Source organism: Ailuropoda melanoleuca, chromosome 15, assembly GCF_002007445.2.
Source record: "Ailuropoda melanoleuca isolate Jingjing chromosome 15, ASM200744v2, whole genome shotgun sequence".
In the NCBI taxonomy this organism is placed as follows: Eukaryota; Metazoa; Chordata; class Mammalia; order Carnivora; family Ursidae; genus Ailuropoda; species Ailuropoda melanoleuca.
Window position 1 is genome coordinate 33312559 of NC_048232.1, and position 13896 is coordinate 33326454.

The 13896-nt window shown below is 49.3% G+C and overlaps 2 protein-coding genes across 7 annotated transcripts; one reads left to right on the forward strand and one right to left on the reverse strand.

The window, feature by feature from the left end:
- Positions 1 to 29: 29 nt before the first annotated feature.
- PMEL (premelanosome protein) lies at positions 30 to 9057 on the reverse strand. 4 transcript variants are annotated; one of them, XM_034643461.1, is made up of 13 exons: positions 7920 to 7996; positions 7259 to 7384; positions 5137 to 5247; positions 4842 to 4988; positions 4031 to 4165; positions 3508 to 3669; positions 2894 to 3243; positions 2554 to 2794; positions 1706 to 1822; positions 1389 to 1473; positions 1073 to 1278; positions 882 to 969; positions 30 to 277 (listed from the first exon to the last, which is right to left on the reverse strand). In XM_034643461.1, the coding sequence occupies exons 1-13, from the start codon at positions 7975 to 7977 to the stop codon at positions 133 to 135; spliced, it is 1971 nt and encodes a 656-aa protein (XP_034499352.1). In that variant the 5' UTR covers positions 7978 to 7996; the 3' UTR covers positions 30 to 132. The 4 variants fall into 4 exon arrangements, with proteins under 4 accessions (XP_034499352.1, XP_019651701.2, XP_034499353.1 ...); XM_019796142.2 differs by having other exon boundaries at positions 2554 to 3243; XM_034643459.1 differs by lacking the exon at positions 7920 to 7996 and adding an exon at positions 8910 to 9057 and having other exon boundaries at positions 133 to 277; positions 2554 to 3243.
- CDK2 (cyclin dependent kinase 2) lies at positions 8061 to 13712 on the forward strand. 3 transcript variants are annotated; one of them, XM_011220701.3, is made up of 8 exons: positions 8061 to 8411; positions 9124 to 9201; positions 9287 to 9407; positions 10097 to 10267; positions 10753 to 10854; positions 11530 to 11673; positions 11977 to 12180; positions 12463 to 13712. In XM_011220701.3, exons 1-8 carry the CDS (start codon positions 8296 to 8298, stop codon positions 12565 to 12567), a joined length of 1041 nt encoding a protein of 346 aa, XP_011219003.1. In that variant the 5' UTR covers positions 8061 to 8295; the 3' UTR covers positions 12568 to 13712. The 3 variants fall into 3 exon arrangements, with proteins under 3 accessions (XP_011219003.1, XP_034499354.1, XP_002916102.1); XM_002916056.4 differs by lacking the exon at positions 11530 to 11673 and having other exon boundaries at positions 8064 to 8411; XM_034643463.1 differs by lacking the exons at positions 10753 to 10854; positions 11530 to 11673 and having other exon boundaries at positions 8063 to 8411.
- Positions 13713 to 13896: the final 184 nt, after the last annotated feature.

Here is a 13896-nt window from a genome sequence, read left to right on the forward strand (position 1 = left end):
AGAAGCAAGAAAAAAAACCAGCACCAGGTTCTAAGGATTTATTTCAGGTAATGGTAGTCTCCAAGGGAAGACTGGAGAAAAGATAGGCATTGCTGTCCACCCTCAGCAAATCACAGCATCCCATGAGCGTACTCAGACCTGCTGCTGCCCACTGAGGAGGGGCCTGTTCTCACCGATGGGGCAAGAGCGGAAGACCCGGGGCAGACGCAGCCAGTGGGTGCTACCACGTGGCAGCTGGGAAAGGGGGAGAGTTGAGCCCTGCTTCAGAACTCTTCGCCTGAAATTGGGAGAAAGGAGAAACTGATTAGCAATGGACAAGGGAAGCCTATTTGTGCTTCTCCAAAAAAGAGGACCCAGGTTTACTTGACCTTGATCCTAACTCCCTCCCCTTCTCACCAACAAGATTCATCTTGTCTTGTTTTTGTGGTAACCTCTGTCCATTCCCCTCTCACCCTCCAACCTTCCCTGCTTTGAGGACCTTGGCACTCCAGGCCTGGGGATCTGCCCTTCTCAAAGGTAGAGGACTCAGGTCACCCAGTTTCCTCCACTCTTGATATTACTAATAACAACAGTCATCAGTATCATCATTTATTGTACTTCTGCTTCAGAACTGGGTACTTCACCCACATTATCTCTAATCCTGACAACAGCCCCCTAGGGTAGATACTAGTTTCCCTACTTATCAGAGCCTCAGAGACGTTAAGCTACTTTCCCAAGGTCCCTCCAGCAAGACTGCAGCCCAGGTCTGTGTAACTTCCCAGTCTGGGCTCTTTTCTGGATACCGTGCCTCTTCAAAAGAAGTGGTGGTTCCTTCTCTTGAGGAAGAATGAGTAATGGTAATAAGGGATAAGGGGGTGTGAACTAGATGGTGGGGCCCTCACCTGTATATCACAGATACAAGCACCATAGCCATCAACACCAGCGAGATGCCCACGAACAGGGGAGCCTCTCCAACACCTGCTTCTTGACCTGTGAACAGAATCCCAGGCACAGCTTCAGTTAGGGTCTGCTCCCTGCCAGGTAGCCTCTGCCTATTCCCCCTCTTCATCCTAACTCTTGTCCAAGTACCTACCAGGAATTACAAGCTGGGTGCTGACCATTGCCAGACTGTTGGCATCAGCCAAAGACACATTGAGGCAGTAGGTCCCTGAGCCACCCTTCAGGGTTTGGTGCAAAACCAGCTGGCAGGCTGGGCTAGGCGGCACAGGCTGACATAGCCGCTGGGCAGGGGGCTGGCACCCTGGTGATGAGATGTCCATGCAGGCTTCCTTGGGCAGCCTGCAAGAGGCGTCAGCTTAGGTGAGGGCAACTGGGAAGGAATGCTAGACACCAGAGAGCAATGCAGCAGTCAACCCAAGAGTTCTCAGGACAACCAGTGGGATGCTCACCCGCCTTGGCAAGACACCGTCAGCTCAAATGCATCCCCTTCGCTGGATGGCACAGCCTGCAGGATCTCAGCACTCTCGATACCTCCTACAGAGATGCAAGAGTTTAGGTCTGGGATGCCTCAGCACACCTCTCCAAAGGCCCACAGACAGGAAGACTCTAGGGCTGCTTCCCAATCCCATCCCTGCCTTCCAAATAAAACCTCTGGAATTTGGATATTCTTGTCCCGGTGAGTAACTCCTTCCAAAGTATGCTTCCGCTGGCCAGCCCTAAGCAGTACACACCTCCCTCCACCAGCCCCAGAGCAGCCGAGACTCACGGACAATGTCCAGCGTGAGAGAAAAGGAGCCATATCGATACAGAACACAGTCCAGGGGGGTTTGTCGCTTTGCCAGGATTAAGGCAGCTGCGCCATCCAGCAGGGGGCTCTGGGAACCTGGTGGGAGAGGATTGAAGAGACGGATGACTCACCTGGAAGCAGAGGCCACACAGGCATTTTTCCAGGTAGAGCCAGAGCTGGTGGGTCCAGGCTTGGAATCAGACAAGACCCGGAAAACCTCATTTTATAGATAAGAAAACTAGAGCCCAGAAGGCAGAACGAGTACCCCAGAGTCACAAAGTCAGGAGTAGAGTTGGAGTTTTAAGAAACCCCAAATGTTTATCACCCCCTCACACCGTGCTGGGTCCGGGGCCAGACACGACACAAGTTCACTCATCCCTATGCCACCATGTCATGCCTACCTTTTCAGTGTTCCTACCACAATTTCAGGTTGACCTGCTTTGGGATAGGAATCCAGGGGTGGGAAATGTCTCAGAGAATCTGAGACAGAATATTATGCATTTATACTTGTACGGACAATGAGATGCAAATACTGTGTAAATGACCCTGGTCTGTTCCCTGGCCTCCTTAGGGAGTAGCTGTCCTCAGGGACGGAGAGGCAACAAGCTCTCGCTGCCTAGGGAAAGACCCTGGTTTCCTGAACTCCAGATCTATTCCATGTTATTAAGAGGGACTGGAGGGCCTAAAACTCGTGTAGGAGCTCTGACGGGACTCCATCGCTAAGCAAAGGATTGGGTAACATCTGGGGCCCAGGTAAGTCTTCGAGCTCTTTAGAGTAGCGACAAGTGCCCCACCTCAATGAAGCTCAGTCACACTGGCCGTCTTACCTGTAATACCTTCTGTGGGCACGAACGGGTTGGCATCTGGACCTTCAGGCTCAGACATGCGTGCCTCTCCCGCTGTGGGCTCCACCGGCTCTTTAGTTGTTACCCGTGCAACTGTGGTTCCAGAGGGCTCTGCGGTTGACCTTTCAGGTGTTGTACCTGTGGTCTCTGCAAGTGTGGTACCTGTGACCTCTGAGGTTGGCACCTGCTCAGCTGTAGTACCTACGCCCTCTGTAGTCGGCACCTGTACAAGCGTAGTGCCTGTGACCTCCGTGGTTGGCATCGGCACAGCTGGGGTTCCAGAGGGTTCTGCAGTTGGCACCTGACCGGGTGTAGTACTTACGACTTGCCCAGCGGTGGTGCCGGGGGCCTCTGCCGTTGGCCCATGCCCATCTGTGGTGACTGGAACTGGGGAGGAGCCACAGGAAGGGAGAGGAATGGCAGCCTGCAGCACCACCTGGGCAGTGATTGGGCCAGACTCCAGGTAAGTGTGGGTGACCACAAGTGCCCGAGAGATCAGGGTTCCAGTATGGTCTCCAAAGTCCCAGGTGTAGGAGAGGTCAGCCCCAGACAAATAGCCACTGGGGTCATGGAGCCGGAGGGCAAAGGTCAGAGGATGATTTCTCAGGAAGTGCTTGTTCCCTCCATCCAAGGCCTGCAGCTGGGACACACTCACGGAGAAGGGCACCTGGTCTGGGATTGGAGCCAGAAAAGGTGAGAACCAGACTTGGGCCATCCTTTCACAGCCACACCCTCCGACTCAAGCTGACTGGCCCTTCACTGGCTCCAAGCCCCACATTCTTCTGCCCACGTCTTCCTGGCTCTGCCCCTTTAAGGTTACGCGCCATGTCCCCTTTCCCTATTTTTCTTTCTCTTTTCCCCTCTCCCCTTTCCAGTCAGGCCAAGCCTCCCCATCTTCTGCCCTGTGACTAGCCTTGCTCCTTCCTAAATCCTTACCAGTAATGGTGAAGGCTGAGCAGGAGTGAGCAAGGGGCACGTAGCTCTGGGACTCCCGGCGGTGGTAGACAGTCACTTCCATGGTATGTGTGCCCAGCATTGCCTTGCCTGTCACAATGCTCAGCCCTGACACTGGGCCCCCCAGAACCTGCCAGTATTGGCCTGAGGGTTTTGAAAAGAAAAGCAGGGGTGGGGGAGGTACTGATCAAAGGGAACTGAGGGGAAAAATGAGAGACGGCGCACCAGAGAAGGAAGGTCAAGTAATGTATTGAGTGTGGTTATTTTAGAGAATGCTTGGAAGGTTGTCCTACGGGGGTCAGGAAAGGAATCCTGATAAGGGGCTCCATGGGATAGTACAATAATTGAGGAAGGGCCCCCAGAAACAACTAGAGTAGAGAGAGTTGGAGGGGGCTAGGTACTATGGAGGAAAGAGCCATGGGGGCAATGAAAATTAGGGAAACTCACAGAGCGAAATGAAAGGGGATCAGGTAGGAAAAGGTGAATGCAAGTATGGATGACTCACCCCAGGTCTTCCAGACATAAACAAAGCTTCTTGTCTGAGACCAAGGGCCAGAGGGGCAGGCCCTCCCATCAGGGAAGATGCAGACATCATCAGGTACCTGGGGATACACTGGCTGTCCTCCCCGCACCTGGCTCCCTGAAAGGTAGATACAGAGTCACCCTCAAAACCTGGCATTCCTTTCTATACACCAAAACTTGTAACGTGGTCCCAGAGAGGGGCTGTGGGAACACTCCTGAGCTACGTAGTACCTTCCCTTTGTTATGACCCATTTGGGGTAGTAGCGGAAAGGATGGAGACTGGAATTAAAGATTCATATGTACTTAATGATAGACAGAGGAAAGAGATTGGAAGGTCACATATACCATAGAGTGGTTTGCTCTAGCTAGTGGGATAAAAATAAGAGCATCAGCTAACACTTAAGAGCCTCACCTTAGCCTAGGGCAGGCATTATGCTAAATTATTTATATATTATCACATTTTAATCCTTACAACAACCGTTCAAGGTAGGTATCCTTGTATCACCATTGTACAGGTAAGGGAATGGAAGCACAGAACAGTTAAGTAACTTGCCCAAGGTAACATATTTAATAAATTTAAATCCATGTCTGTCTCTAGGTCCACTGGGCCTTCTGTCCCCAATTTTGCATACGCTTTCTCTGTTTTTAATTTTTTTCTACAATGAATATTATAGAATATGTATATAATTTGTTGGAAAAAAAAGTAGAGGGGAAGGGGGCACTCCTTGAGCTCACTTGGGACACCAGAGAATCTGAGCCCTTGGAATAAGGGTCTGGAGTAGAGAGGTACTCACCATTGATGATGGTGTTGTTGGCCCAGACGACCTGCCCATCTGGCAGCACCTTTTGGCTTTCGGGGAAGTGCAGGGCAATAGAGAAGGAGGCATTTGCCCCAACCAGTGTAGGCCCATCATTACTGACCTTCAAGGACACCTGGCCACCTGGGAAGGACTAGTTGCGTTAGCTGGGACTCCTTGGTTTTTTCTTCCCCTTATACCTTTCCCCTTCCTATCTTCCCAAGCTACATTCAACCCAGATCTTGCTCCTCTCCGCACCCCATGCCCTCCCTGGAAATTGCCAAGTTCCCACCTCTCCAGCAGTCAGGCTCTTGGATATCTGTCCACTCTGGACACAGCTGCCTGTTCCAGGCTTTAGTTGTGAGCTGCCTTGGGACACCAAGCCAGTCCTGGTCTCTGGGTCCTAAAAAGAAGGTACCATGAAGGCCCTAGGATCAGCCCTCAGTCCCTTGTTGGGATAACCCTTTTCTATGTCACCCAAAGTACATTTTAACTGAACATAATAATAAAATGGGGGGGGAGTACATTTTAATTTACTGAATAACCACCATGTTCCAGGCACTGTGCTAGGTCCAAAGGACTTAAGAAATGAATAAGACATGGCCCTGAAGGGATTCAAGACACATCCATAAATTACAATAATTCAAGGCACTGTTTTATATGAGCCATAACACACCTGCACAAAGTGCAACAAAATGACAGACAGCAAGAGATATGCTCCACTCTGGCACGTTGGGAAAGACCATTGGAGAGAGGAGTTGGCCTGTGGGATAGAGCACTCTGGGCAGAAGGACCAACATGAGCAGAGGCATGAGGCATGGGAGCATGAGGCGTGCTAGGGACTACCAGTGTGGTTGATGTGCACTATAAGAGATGAGGCCAAGAAGACAAGTGAAGGCCCTGAGCGCCAGGCAAAAGTTGCCCTTTAATCTGTAGGCAAGGCCACGGCAGGAGATTGTGTTTGTTTCACTGAGATATAATTCATATACCATAAGATTCAACCTTCAGAAGCTTTTTGCGTATGACCAGATCCGTGTTTTAGAAGGACCACTACGGCAAGCAGTGTAGAGGATGGATGAGAGGCAGGCAGAAGTGGGGAGTGGGGACCAAGCAGACAAAATTATTATAACTGACCGAGAGAGAGGTCTGAGAAAAAGGGGTGTGATGGAGCTACATATATGCCTTACCCAGGTACAACAATTATCAACATTTTGCCACATTTGCTTTACCTATCCTTTTGTTGTTGTTTGTTTATTTGTTGGCTAAAGTATTTAGAAGGAACTCCCAGACATCTTGTTATTTTAACCCTACAATTTCAATACGTATCCATAAAAAATATGAACGTCGTCTTGAATAAGCACAATGTCATTTCACACTGGACAAAATTATCAAACCCAATTCATATAAAATTTCATGAACATCTAAAAATGTCTTCTTATGATTTAAAAAATCAGTATCCAAAAAGTAAGCACAATCTTTTAAGAGGATCAGGTGGACAAGTATGAACAGAATGTTTCCAGAATACATTAAGGAAATAGTAAAAGAAAAGACTTGAAACTGCAGCACAACAAGGGGAAGTCAGATCAAGGAGACTTCCTAGAAGTCTGCGAGACCAGGGATCTAGAGAGAGAAAGGGGAGACTGGGATATGATATCTATATCTTAGCACAGGAGAAACTATCTTCGCTCCATTTCTAATGTGTACCGGAAACCTAGCTGAGTCTGCTGGGGATGGGGGTGGGGATCTAGAATCATCTCATTGAGCATCCCACCACCAGAGCAAGAGAATCATAAGATGCCCCATTCTTTCTTCACTCCCAACCCTCCCTCCCTCAGGGCAGCACGGGACATTCCAGACCCTCTCACCACCCCCACCCCCACTCCTTGCTCCTGTCACGAGGCCCCAATCCCCCAGAGCCCTTTCATGTGATGCTCAGCTGAGACCCCTCTGCCTGTCTCTTCCAGCCCCAGAACAAAAGCCTGAGCTGTGTTCACCCATCCCCATCTAAAGAGGGGAGGTGGTACCTCCTTACCTTTTCTATCCAATACCACATTCTCCTCCTTAAATGCCATTCCTCATTTAAAATACCCTATCTCAAGTGCCTGAGTCATTCCCTAAGTCTTCCACTTATTTCCCTTTTGAAGGCCCTGCTCCAGCTCATTGCCCAGGGAGCCTCAGAATTAAGGTCACAAAGACCCACTATTTTTTTGCCCTTCCAAGCAGATGGGATTATTTTCAAGCTCAGTCCCAAATCTCCACCTAGGGAGGGAGCTCAGATGCCCATGTCCTCACTAAATCAAATGGGTAGGAGAAGCCTGAAACATTGCTGGTATCTCCCATGAGGAGGGGAAAAACCAGAGCAGGTGTGCAACCCCAAATTCACACTTGTTCATGTCCACACACCCCACACTCACCTTTTGTGGCCCCCACAGCCAGAAGAACACCCATCACAGCCACATGGAGAAGGGATTTTCTCAGCACCAGATTCATCTTGTTCTTTCTTCCAGCAACCAAAGGCGCTGGGGGACTGGGACAAGCCCCTATATAGGAGAGGGGTGCTCATTTGCATAGCCCTTCCTCCTCTCCCTCCAGGACAGGCTTGGGAGGAGCAGGAGGACTGGAGAAAGGCAGAACTGACAAGGGATCCTGGTCCCTGGACATCCCGCTACTCAATGAGTTTCTGGTTTCACTGGGTCATTCCCTTTTTGACTGGGAAATAATGGATTGAAGGTCAGCTATGTAACATGTACCAGACACATACAATTCATCATAGACTAGTGAATCAATCTGTTTTTTAAGTCAAACCGGGAAACCTTTCAAAGAGACAGAAGCCCTGCATCCCAAAACAGATAGTATAGAGTGGGCAGAGAAGCGGGATGAATATCTTCGAGGCCCAGGTAAACCCATACAATGAGCTTCCTAGCTTCCTGCTTTTCTAACGAGGGTCCCTAGGCCAAGTGGAATTTAATCTTAGGGCGAGACACATTTTCCCTAGGGTTGGTGAAACGGCGAATCAGGTAATAAGAAACTCGACTTCAAATCAGGTCCTTTGAAAAAGACATTTAGCTTCCCCACCGAGACAGAAACTTGGGTTAAGGATCCCCAGAACTAAACTTGCGCGAGGTGGGGTCATTCGCGGCAGCTACGGCGCTGGGCTCGCCCTCCCGCTCTGACGTTGACCAATAGGACGGGTTGGGGGCGGAGCTAGGGAAACGCGGGAAGGAGGGGCGGGGCCTCTGGTGGCGGTAGGGAACTGGAGGGGAGGCGGCAACATTGTTTCAAGTTGGACAAATTGACAAGAGCGAGAGATACACTCCGTTCCATCTCGACCTGGGGCCGCAGAGCTGGGCCCTGTTCCCCCTCCTCCACCCCTTGAGAGCCGGGGCCCGCCTTTTGCAGGGTTCCCAGGCCCCCGCTCCAGGGCCGGGCTGACCCGACTCGCTAGCGCTTCATGGAGAACTTCCAAAAAGTGGAAAAGATCGGAGAGGGCACGTACGGAGTTGTGTACAAAGCCAAAAACAAGGTGACGGGAGAAGTGGTGGCGCTTAAAAAAATCCGCCTGGACACGTGAGTGGCCTCTGTACCCGGGACTCCTCTAACTCGGGAGCTCCTTGAGTGCCCCCCGCCCCCACCCCAACAGGCGGGTAGCAGTCCAAGGACCGGAAGGTAGCAGGGAGGGACTTCTTTTGAAGTGGAGAGGTGGGTTGGAGGACAGTGAAGGGTTTCCCTGGAGGGTATAGGGCACTGTAGAATCTACGGGAAACTTCCCCCCCAAAGCCGAGTGATGCCCCCAAATGTGCAGTCAGAAAGACTCAGGAAGAGGAAGGAGGCCTCTGAGATGGGGGTCCAGGACTCCCCGTGGAGTTGGGTTTTATGGGAACCGATGAAGAGCACCTTTCTGAATGAAGAGCCCTCCTCACTGGCCCAACCCCACCCTCATCTTAGAATTCTCTACCTCTTTCAAAAGAATGGCAGTTGAACTTCACTGGCCCCTCTAGGGATACTCCTATTTTTTCCCTCTGTTATCTTCTCTCTTCTTCACCCCCACCAGAAGGCTTTACTTACCTACCCCTGGGAAAGAAGAAATAATGATCTTAATGTATCCAAAAAACATTCCCTGTCCACCCGTGAATTAACTCCTACAGCACCTTTTCTCATTTCTCACTTTCCTAGGGGATGCTGGGGTGGTGTCTCATTGGGAGGAAAGGAATGACCCGGGCTGGGTGGAAAGGAGGATTTGTAACCACATTCCTATCTCTGCTTTCTCAACCTCTCCAAGTGAGACGGAGGGTGTACCCAGTACTGCTATACGAGAGATCTCTCTGCTTAAGGAGCTTAACCACCCTAACATTGTCAAGTAAGTATGTATCTGGGAGGTGTTCTGTCTGTGTAGCCGGGATATTATTCTTCCTCACCTCCATTCCTGGACCTCCCTTCCTTAGGCTGCTGGATGTCATCCACACAGAAAACAAACTGTACCTGGTTTTTGAGTTTCTGCATCAGGATCTGAAGAAATTTATGGATGCCTCTGCTTTGACTGGCATTCCTCTTCCCCTCATCAAGGTAATCCTTCTCATCAACTCCTCCCCAACATGGGCAAGTTTCGGAGGGACTAAAGGCAGGCAAATCAGACTGAGTGATGATTTGTGATCTTGGCTTCCTTCCCAGACTTCATCCCCCTACACACACACACACACACACACACACACACACACACACACACACACACCTTTCTTTTGTGGCTCTTTCATTGCTCATTATGCTTATTAACCCCTGGGCTGGGCAGGAGAATCAAAGAAGTTGAAACTCTAGTGAGTCAACTTTGTAGCACAGGTGGAAAGTCAGATGAAACTCGGATAAATGGGATTTGAGGGCACTTGGCAGATTCCTCCAAGAAGCCCTTCCACCTGTTGGGTAGGAGAAATAGCCAGTGAGTGTCTGTTGTCTGTTTTATGGCTGGATTCTTTACTCCCTGAGCTACTTTTGATCTATCAACAAACTTTTATTCAATGCCCATTTATTGAGCACCTTCAGTGTGCTAGGCACAGGATAGGGAAGAGAGATGCAAAACTGAATAAGACCTGGTCCATGTCTTCACTGGAAAGGCCTCTCACTCCAATGGGAGATAGCTTATAAACATGTAATTATAATATAATACAGTAAAAGGCTGTAGTAGAGCTTTGCAGTCAGAGACTAGACCCTAATAGCTCACTGTGGTAGAAAAACAAAGTCCTCTCTCTCTCCTTTGTCAGAGCTATCTGTTCCAGCTGCTCCAGGGCCTAGCCTTCTGCCATTCGCATCGGGTTCTGCACCGAGACCTCAAACCTCAGAATCTGCTTATCAACGCAGAGGGGGCCATCAAGCTAGCAGACTTTGGACTAGCCAGAGCCTTTGGAGTCCCTGTTCGTACTTACACCCATGAGGTGAGACCCTCTCTGCATTTCTTCTCTGAACTTCCTGCGAGGTGTTAACAAGGACATTCACAAAATTACTAAACCTATCTGGCCAAGCAGTTTGTCTCTCACTAGATGGAAAGTATCTTTGGCACCCCACGAGGTTTTAGAGTATGCACCGAGTTCATATTGTGGGGCTAACTGGACTTTGATAGATACCAAGCCAGGAGAGCTGGATGGCACACCATTAAAATTATGACCACTTGTCTGAGGTTTTCCAGGAAGGTTGCAAATTGTGGGTTCAGAAAATATGGTCCTCAGAGTCACGGGCGAGGCTAACTCTGGTCTAAGAAGTTTATGTAGTCATTTTACTGAGGGAAGTCAGAAAGATGGGAAAGATGGAGGGAGAGAAGCTGCTTGTTAACAGGCTGAGAGCAGAGTAACACTGAGGAGCTGAGATGTGGGAATCACCATGCCCCATGCACCACCCCTCCCCTTCCTGCTCTTGTCCCCAGGTGGTGACCCTGTGGTACCGAGCACCTGAAATCCTTCTGGGCTGCAAGTACTACTCCACAGCTGTAGATATCTGGAGCCTGGGCTGCATCTTTGCTGAGATGGTACGGAGGCAAGCCCGAGTTCCACCCAGCTCACTCCTCCCCACATTCAAGAACAACATAACTGTTTCTTTGCCTAGACCTGTGACCCTTCTATTATCATAGGATTTTTTTTTCTCTAGAGTAGCACCAAGATGGGTAGGGGGGAAAGGATAGGACTGTCATCCCTGATGTCAACCACAATGTTAGTATACCCTCAAATGGCCTTAGCATTCAATATACATCTCCTATCCCCGACTTGAGCTAAATCATTTCTGCAGCTGTTTAAGCTTTAGTTTGCATATATTTGGGAGAATGAGTACATTCAGTGCCTCCTTCCTTTGGCCTGTAGACCTTACTGTAGGGTTCCAGGAATATGGTGAAACCAGCTGTATTCACCTTATCCCTCCCTTTTATTTAAACTGCAGACTTAAATCATGTCTCCCTCAACTTCTGGCTTTTCAGAATGAAGGATCCCTGAGGCCCAGCCTTTCATGGGAGCTCTCATCCCCTTTAATGTAACAGTGGAGTGGGCTGCATTTTCAAATCAAATCAATTTGTTTTATGGTCCTTTATCTGGGTTGTAACTGGGGGCTTAGAGACCATTAGCCTGTATATAAAATGTGCATTTATCCCCCAGTACATTACCTTACAGTTGCCCATATTCCTCTCTCAATTCATCCAAAAATATTTGTTAAGCACCTAGTGTGTACCCAGCACCATGCTAGGTGCTGTGGGGAACACAGAAGAAATGGAAGACACAGTCTCTGCCCGCTGTGCTCCTATCTAGAAGTGGCTGCATCACAAGGAGGGGGGATGACCGCAGTGTCTACCCCACACCCCGTGAGTGGCTTGGGATCCCCTTGCTACATGTCAGTGGCACCCCAGACATTCACCCCCTCCCAGCCCCACCCAGCCTTGGGGATCTGCAAAGGCATGGTTGGGGGAAGGAAGGAGGGGGCGAGGAGACAGATGAAGGGACTTCATTGTCTCAAGCTCTGTGTGACTGACCCCATGAAAGGCCCTGGGGAGGGAGTCATGGGGCCCTGCTGACCTTCCACTGCCTGTGGGGACCTCCATTGCACAGGGAGCAGCTTTCACTGACGTCAGTGTGGGTCTTGGCTTTTTCTCTTTCCCCATTTTCAGGTGACCCGCCGGGCCCTATTCCCTGGAGATTCTGAAATCGACCAACTTTTCCGGATCTTTCGGACTCTGGGGACCCCAGATGAAGTGGTTTGGCCAGGAGTTACTTCTATGCCTGATTATAAGCCAAGTTTCCCCAAGTGGGCCCGGCAAGATTTTAGTAAAGTTGTTCCTCCCTTGGATGAAGATGGACGGAGCTTGCTATCGGTGAGAGTTGGGGATGAGCACCCATTTCCTCTCATTTACTCCCCCAGGGCGGGTTTTTTCCAGGATGGATGAAGGATGAGACCCTGGACCCTGGGTCTTGGCATTTCCCTAGCCCCTGCTTCTCTTTCTCCCTGTTGGCACACCCGTTCAAATTTCGGGAGGAGGCAATTGGGAACTCTGCCTTGGGTAAAAGGAATTCTGGCTTCCTGATTTCTTGGAACACCTGCTGCCCACTCAGTCCACTGTCATATCACTGAAGTCAGCATACATCTCTCCCTCCAGCAAATGCTGCACTACGACCCCAACAAGCGGATTTCGGCAAAGGCAGCTCTGGCTCACCCCTTCTTCCAGGATGTGACCAAGCCAGTACCCCACCTTCGACTCTGATGTCCTTCCCTCAGCCTCTACCCCAAGACTCACCCTCTCCTCCAGCAGGGACCTGATTTGGCTTGGCCCTGGGCTATTTGCCCTCTGATCTTGTCTGGCTGCCTTAACACCCACCTTCCCCTCCTAGCCAGCCAACTCTGGGGGTATAAGGGGAGGAGGGGAGAAATAGGTGAAAGTGAAAAGAAGCTTCAGTATTAGATGCACTTAAGTCCCTCCACCACCCTCTCCCCCTCTTCTTAGTCATTGCTGAGGAGGGCTGGTATTTAAAAAAAAAAAAAAAAAAAAAAAAGACGGACTCTTTCTCTGCCCACCGCCCCCCCCGCCCCACCCCGACATAGGGTTTGCCATCCCAATCTCTGAAAGCCCTGAAATTATTATTTCCTGTGTTTGGGATGACAGGCTTCCACAGCACTGTATTTGTAAGGCCAACTGATAGCAGACGACCTAAGTTGGAACTTTTGAAAACCAAGCAAACAAAAACATAGGGAGGGGCCTGTTTTAAAGAATTAGGTTAAAAAATAGACCAACCAGTTTATACCCTAGTTTTAGTGTTTCATCTCACGTAACAGTCTAGGAAACTCAAGACTCCCGGTCTCTGCAGTCCTGATGGGACTGCAGTAGAAATGATGGCCCCTAGTTCCCTTATCTGTCCCTCCTATGGTCAAGAGCTCTCTGGGAAGCTCTAGGACAGGGATTGTGCTTCACCATAGCCTTATGAGGCAAGGAAAAGTTGTCTGAATGTTTCTCTTCCTTTTAAGATTCTTAGTTCTTCATGTCCCAGGTCCCATCTTCCTCTGAAGGCCACCCCATAGGAGTGGAAGTTAGGGTTTAGACATCATTTTGAGAACGCTGACACTTCTTTAGGGCTGTGACTGAGTGAGGGCATTGGGAAAATTTTTTTCTTTAAAAGAAGGATGAACAATTATATTTATATTTCATTCAGGTTATAGTAGTTTTTTTAAGTGGGAATGGGTGGATTTGTTGCCATGCGCACCTTGGGGTTTTGTAATGCGAATGTTTAAAAAAGAGTATTTTTTTCTTTTTATGATTTTTGTCTCTCTTCTCCCACCTCTTGTCTTTAAGTGTTCTTGCTATTAACATTATTTGTAATTTAGTTTGTAATTCATTAAAAACAAAAGTTCCTAGTTTTATAGTTCATCTCTTTCCTCCTTTACTTACATATTTATTAATTGAAAGAATGATGTAAGAGAGAGAATATGAATGTATATATGTGATAGTGGGTTTCAGAGCTCCCCTTTTCCTAATCTCTCTGTGCAGGGCTACCCACTTCACCCCAGTTCGGACTCTTTTATGTAATTGGGACAGTGC

Bases quoted from the DNA above. Each gene is read 5' to 3' on its own strand.
- CDK2 (XM_011220701.3), top strand. From the start codon at position 8,296: ATGGAGAACTTCCAAAAAGTGGAAAAGATCGGAGAGGGCACGTACGGA. The intron at 8,412-9,123 runs GTGAGTGGCCTC...AACCTCTCCAAG, and splicing joins AAAAAAATCCGCCTGGACAC to TGAGACGGAGGGTGTACCCA. The intron at 11,674-11,976 runs GTGAGTGGCTTG...CCCCATTTTCAG, and splicing joins CAGTGTCTACCCCACACCCC to GTGACCCGCCGGGCCCTATT.
- PMEL (XM_019796142.2), bottom strand. From the start codon at position 7,977: ATGACCCCACCTCGCGCAAGTTTAGTTCTGGGGATCCTTAACCCAAGT. The intron at 4,989-5,136 runs GTGGGAACTTGG...AGTCCTTCCCAG, and splicing joins AGAGCCTGACTGCTGGAGAG to GTGGCCAGGTGTCCTTGAAG. The intron at 278-881 runs GTGAGGGCCCCA...TCCCAATTTCAG, and splicing joins CTTGTATCTGTGATATACAG to GCGAAGAGTTCTGAAGCAGG.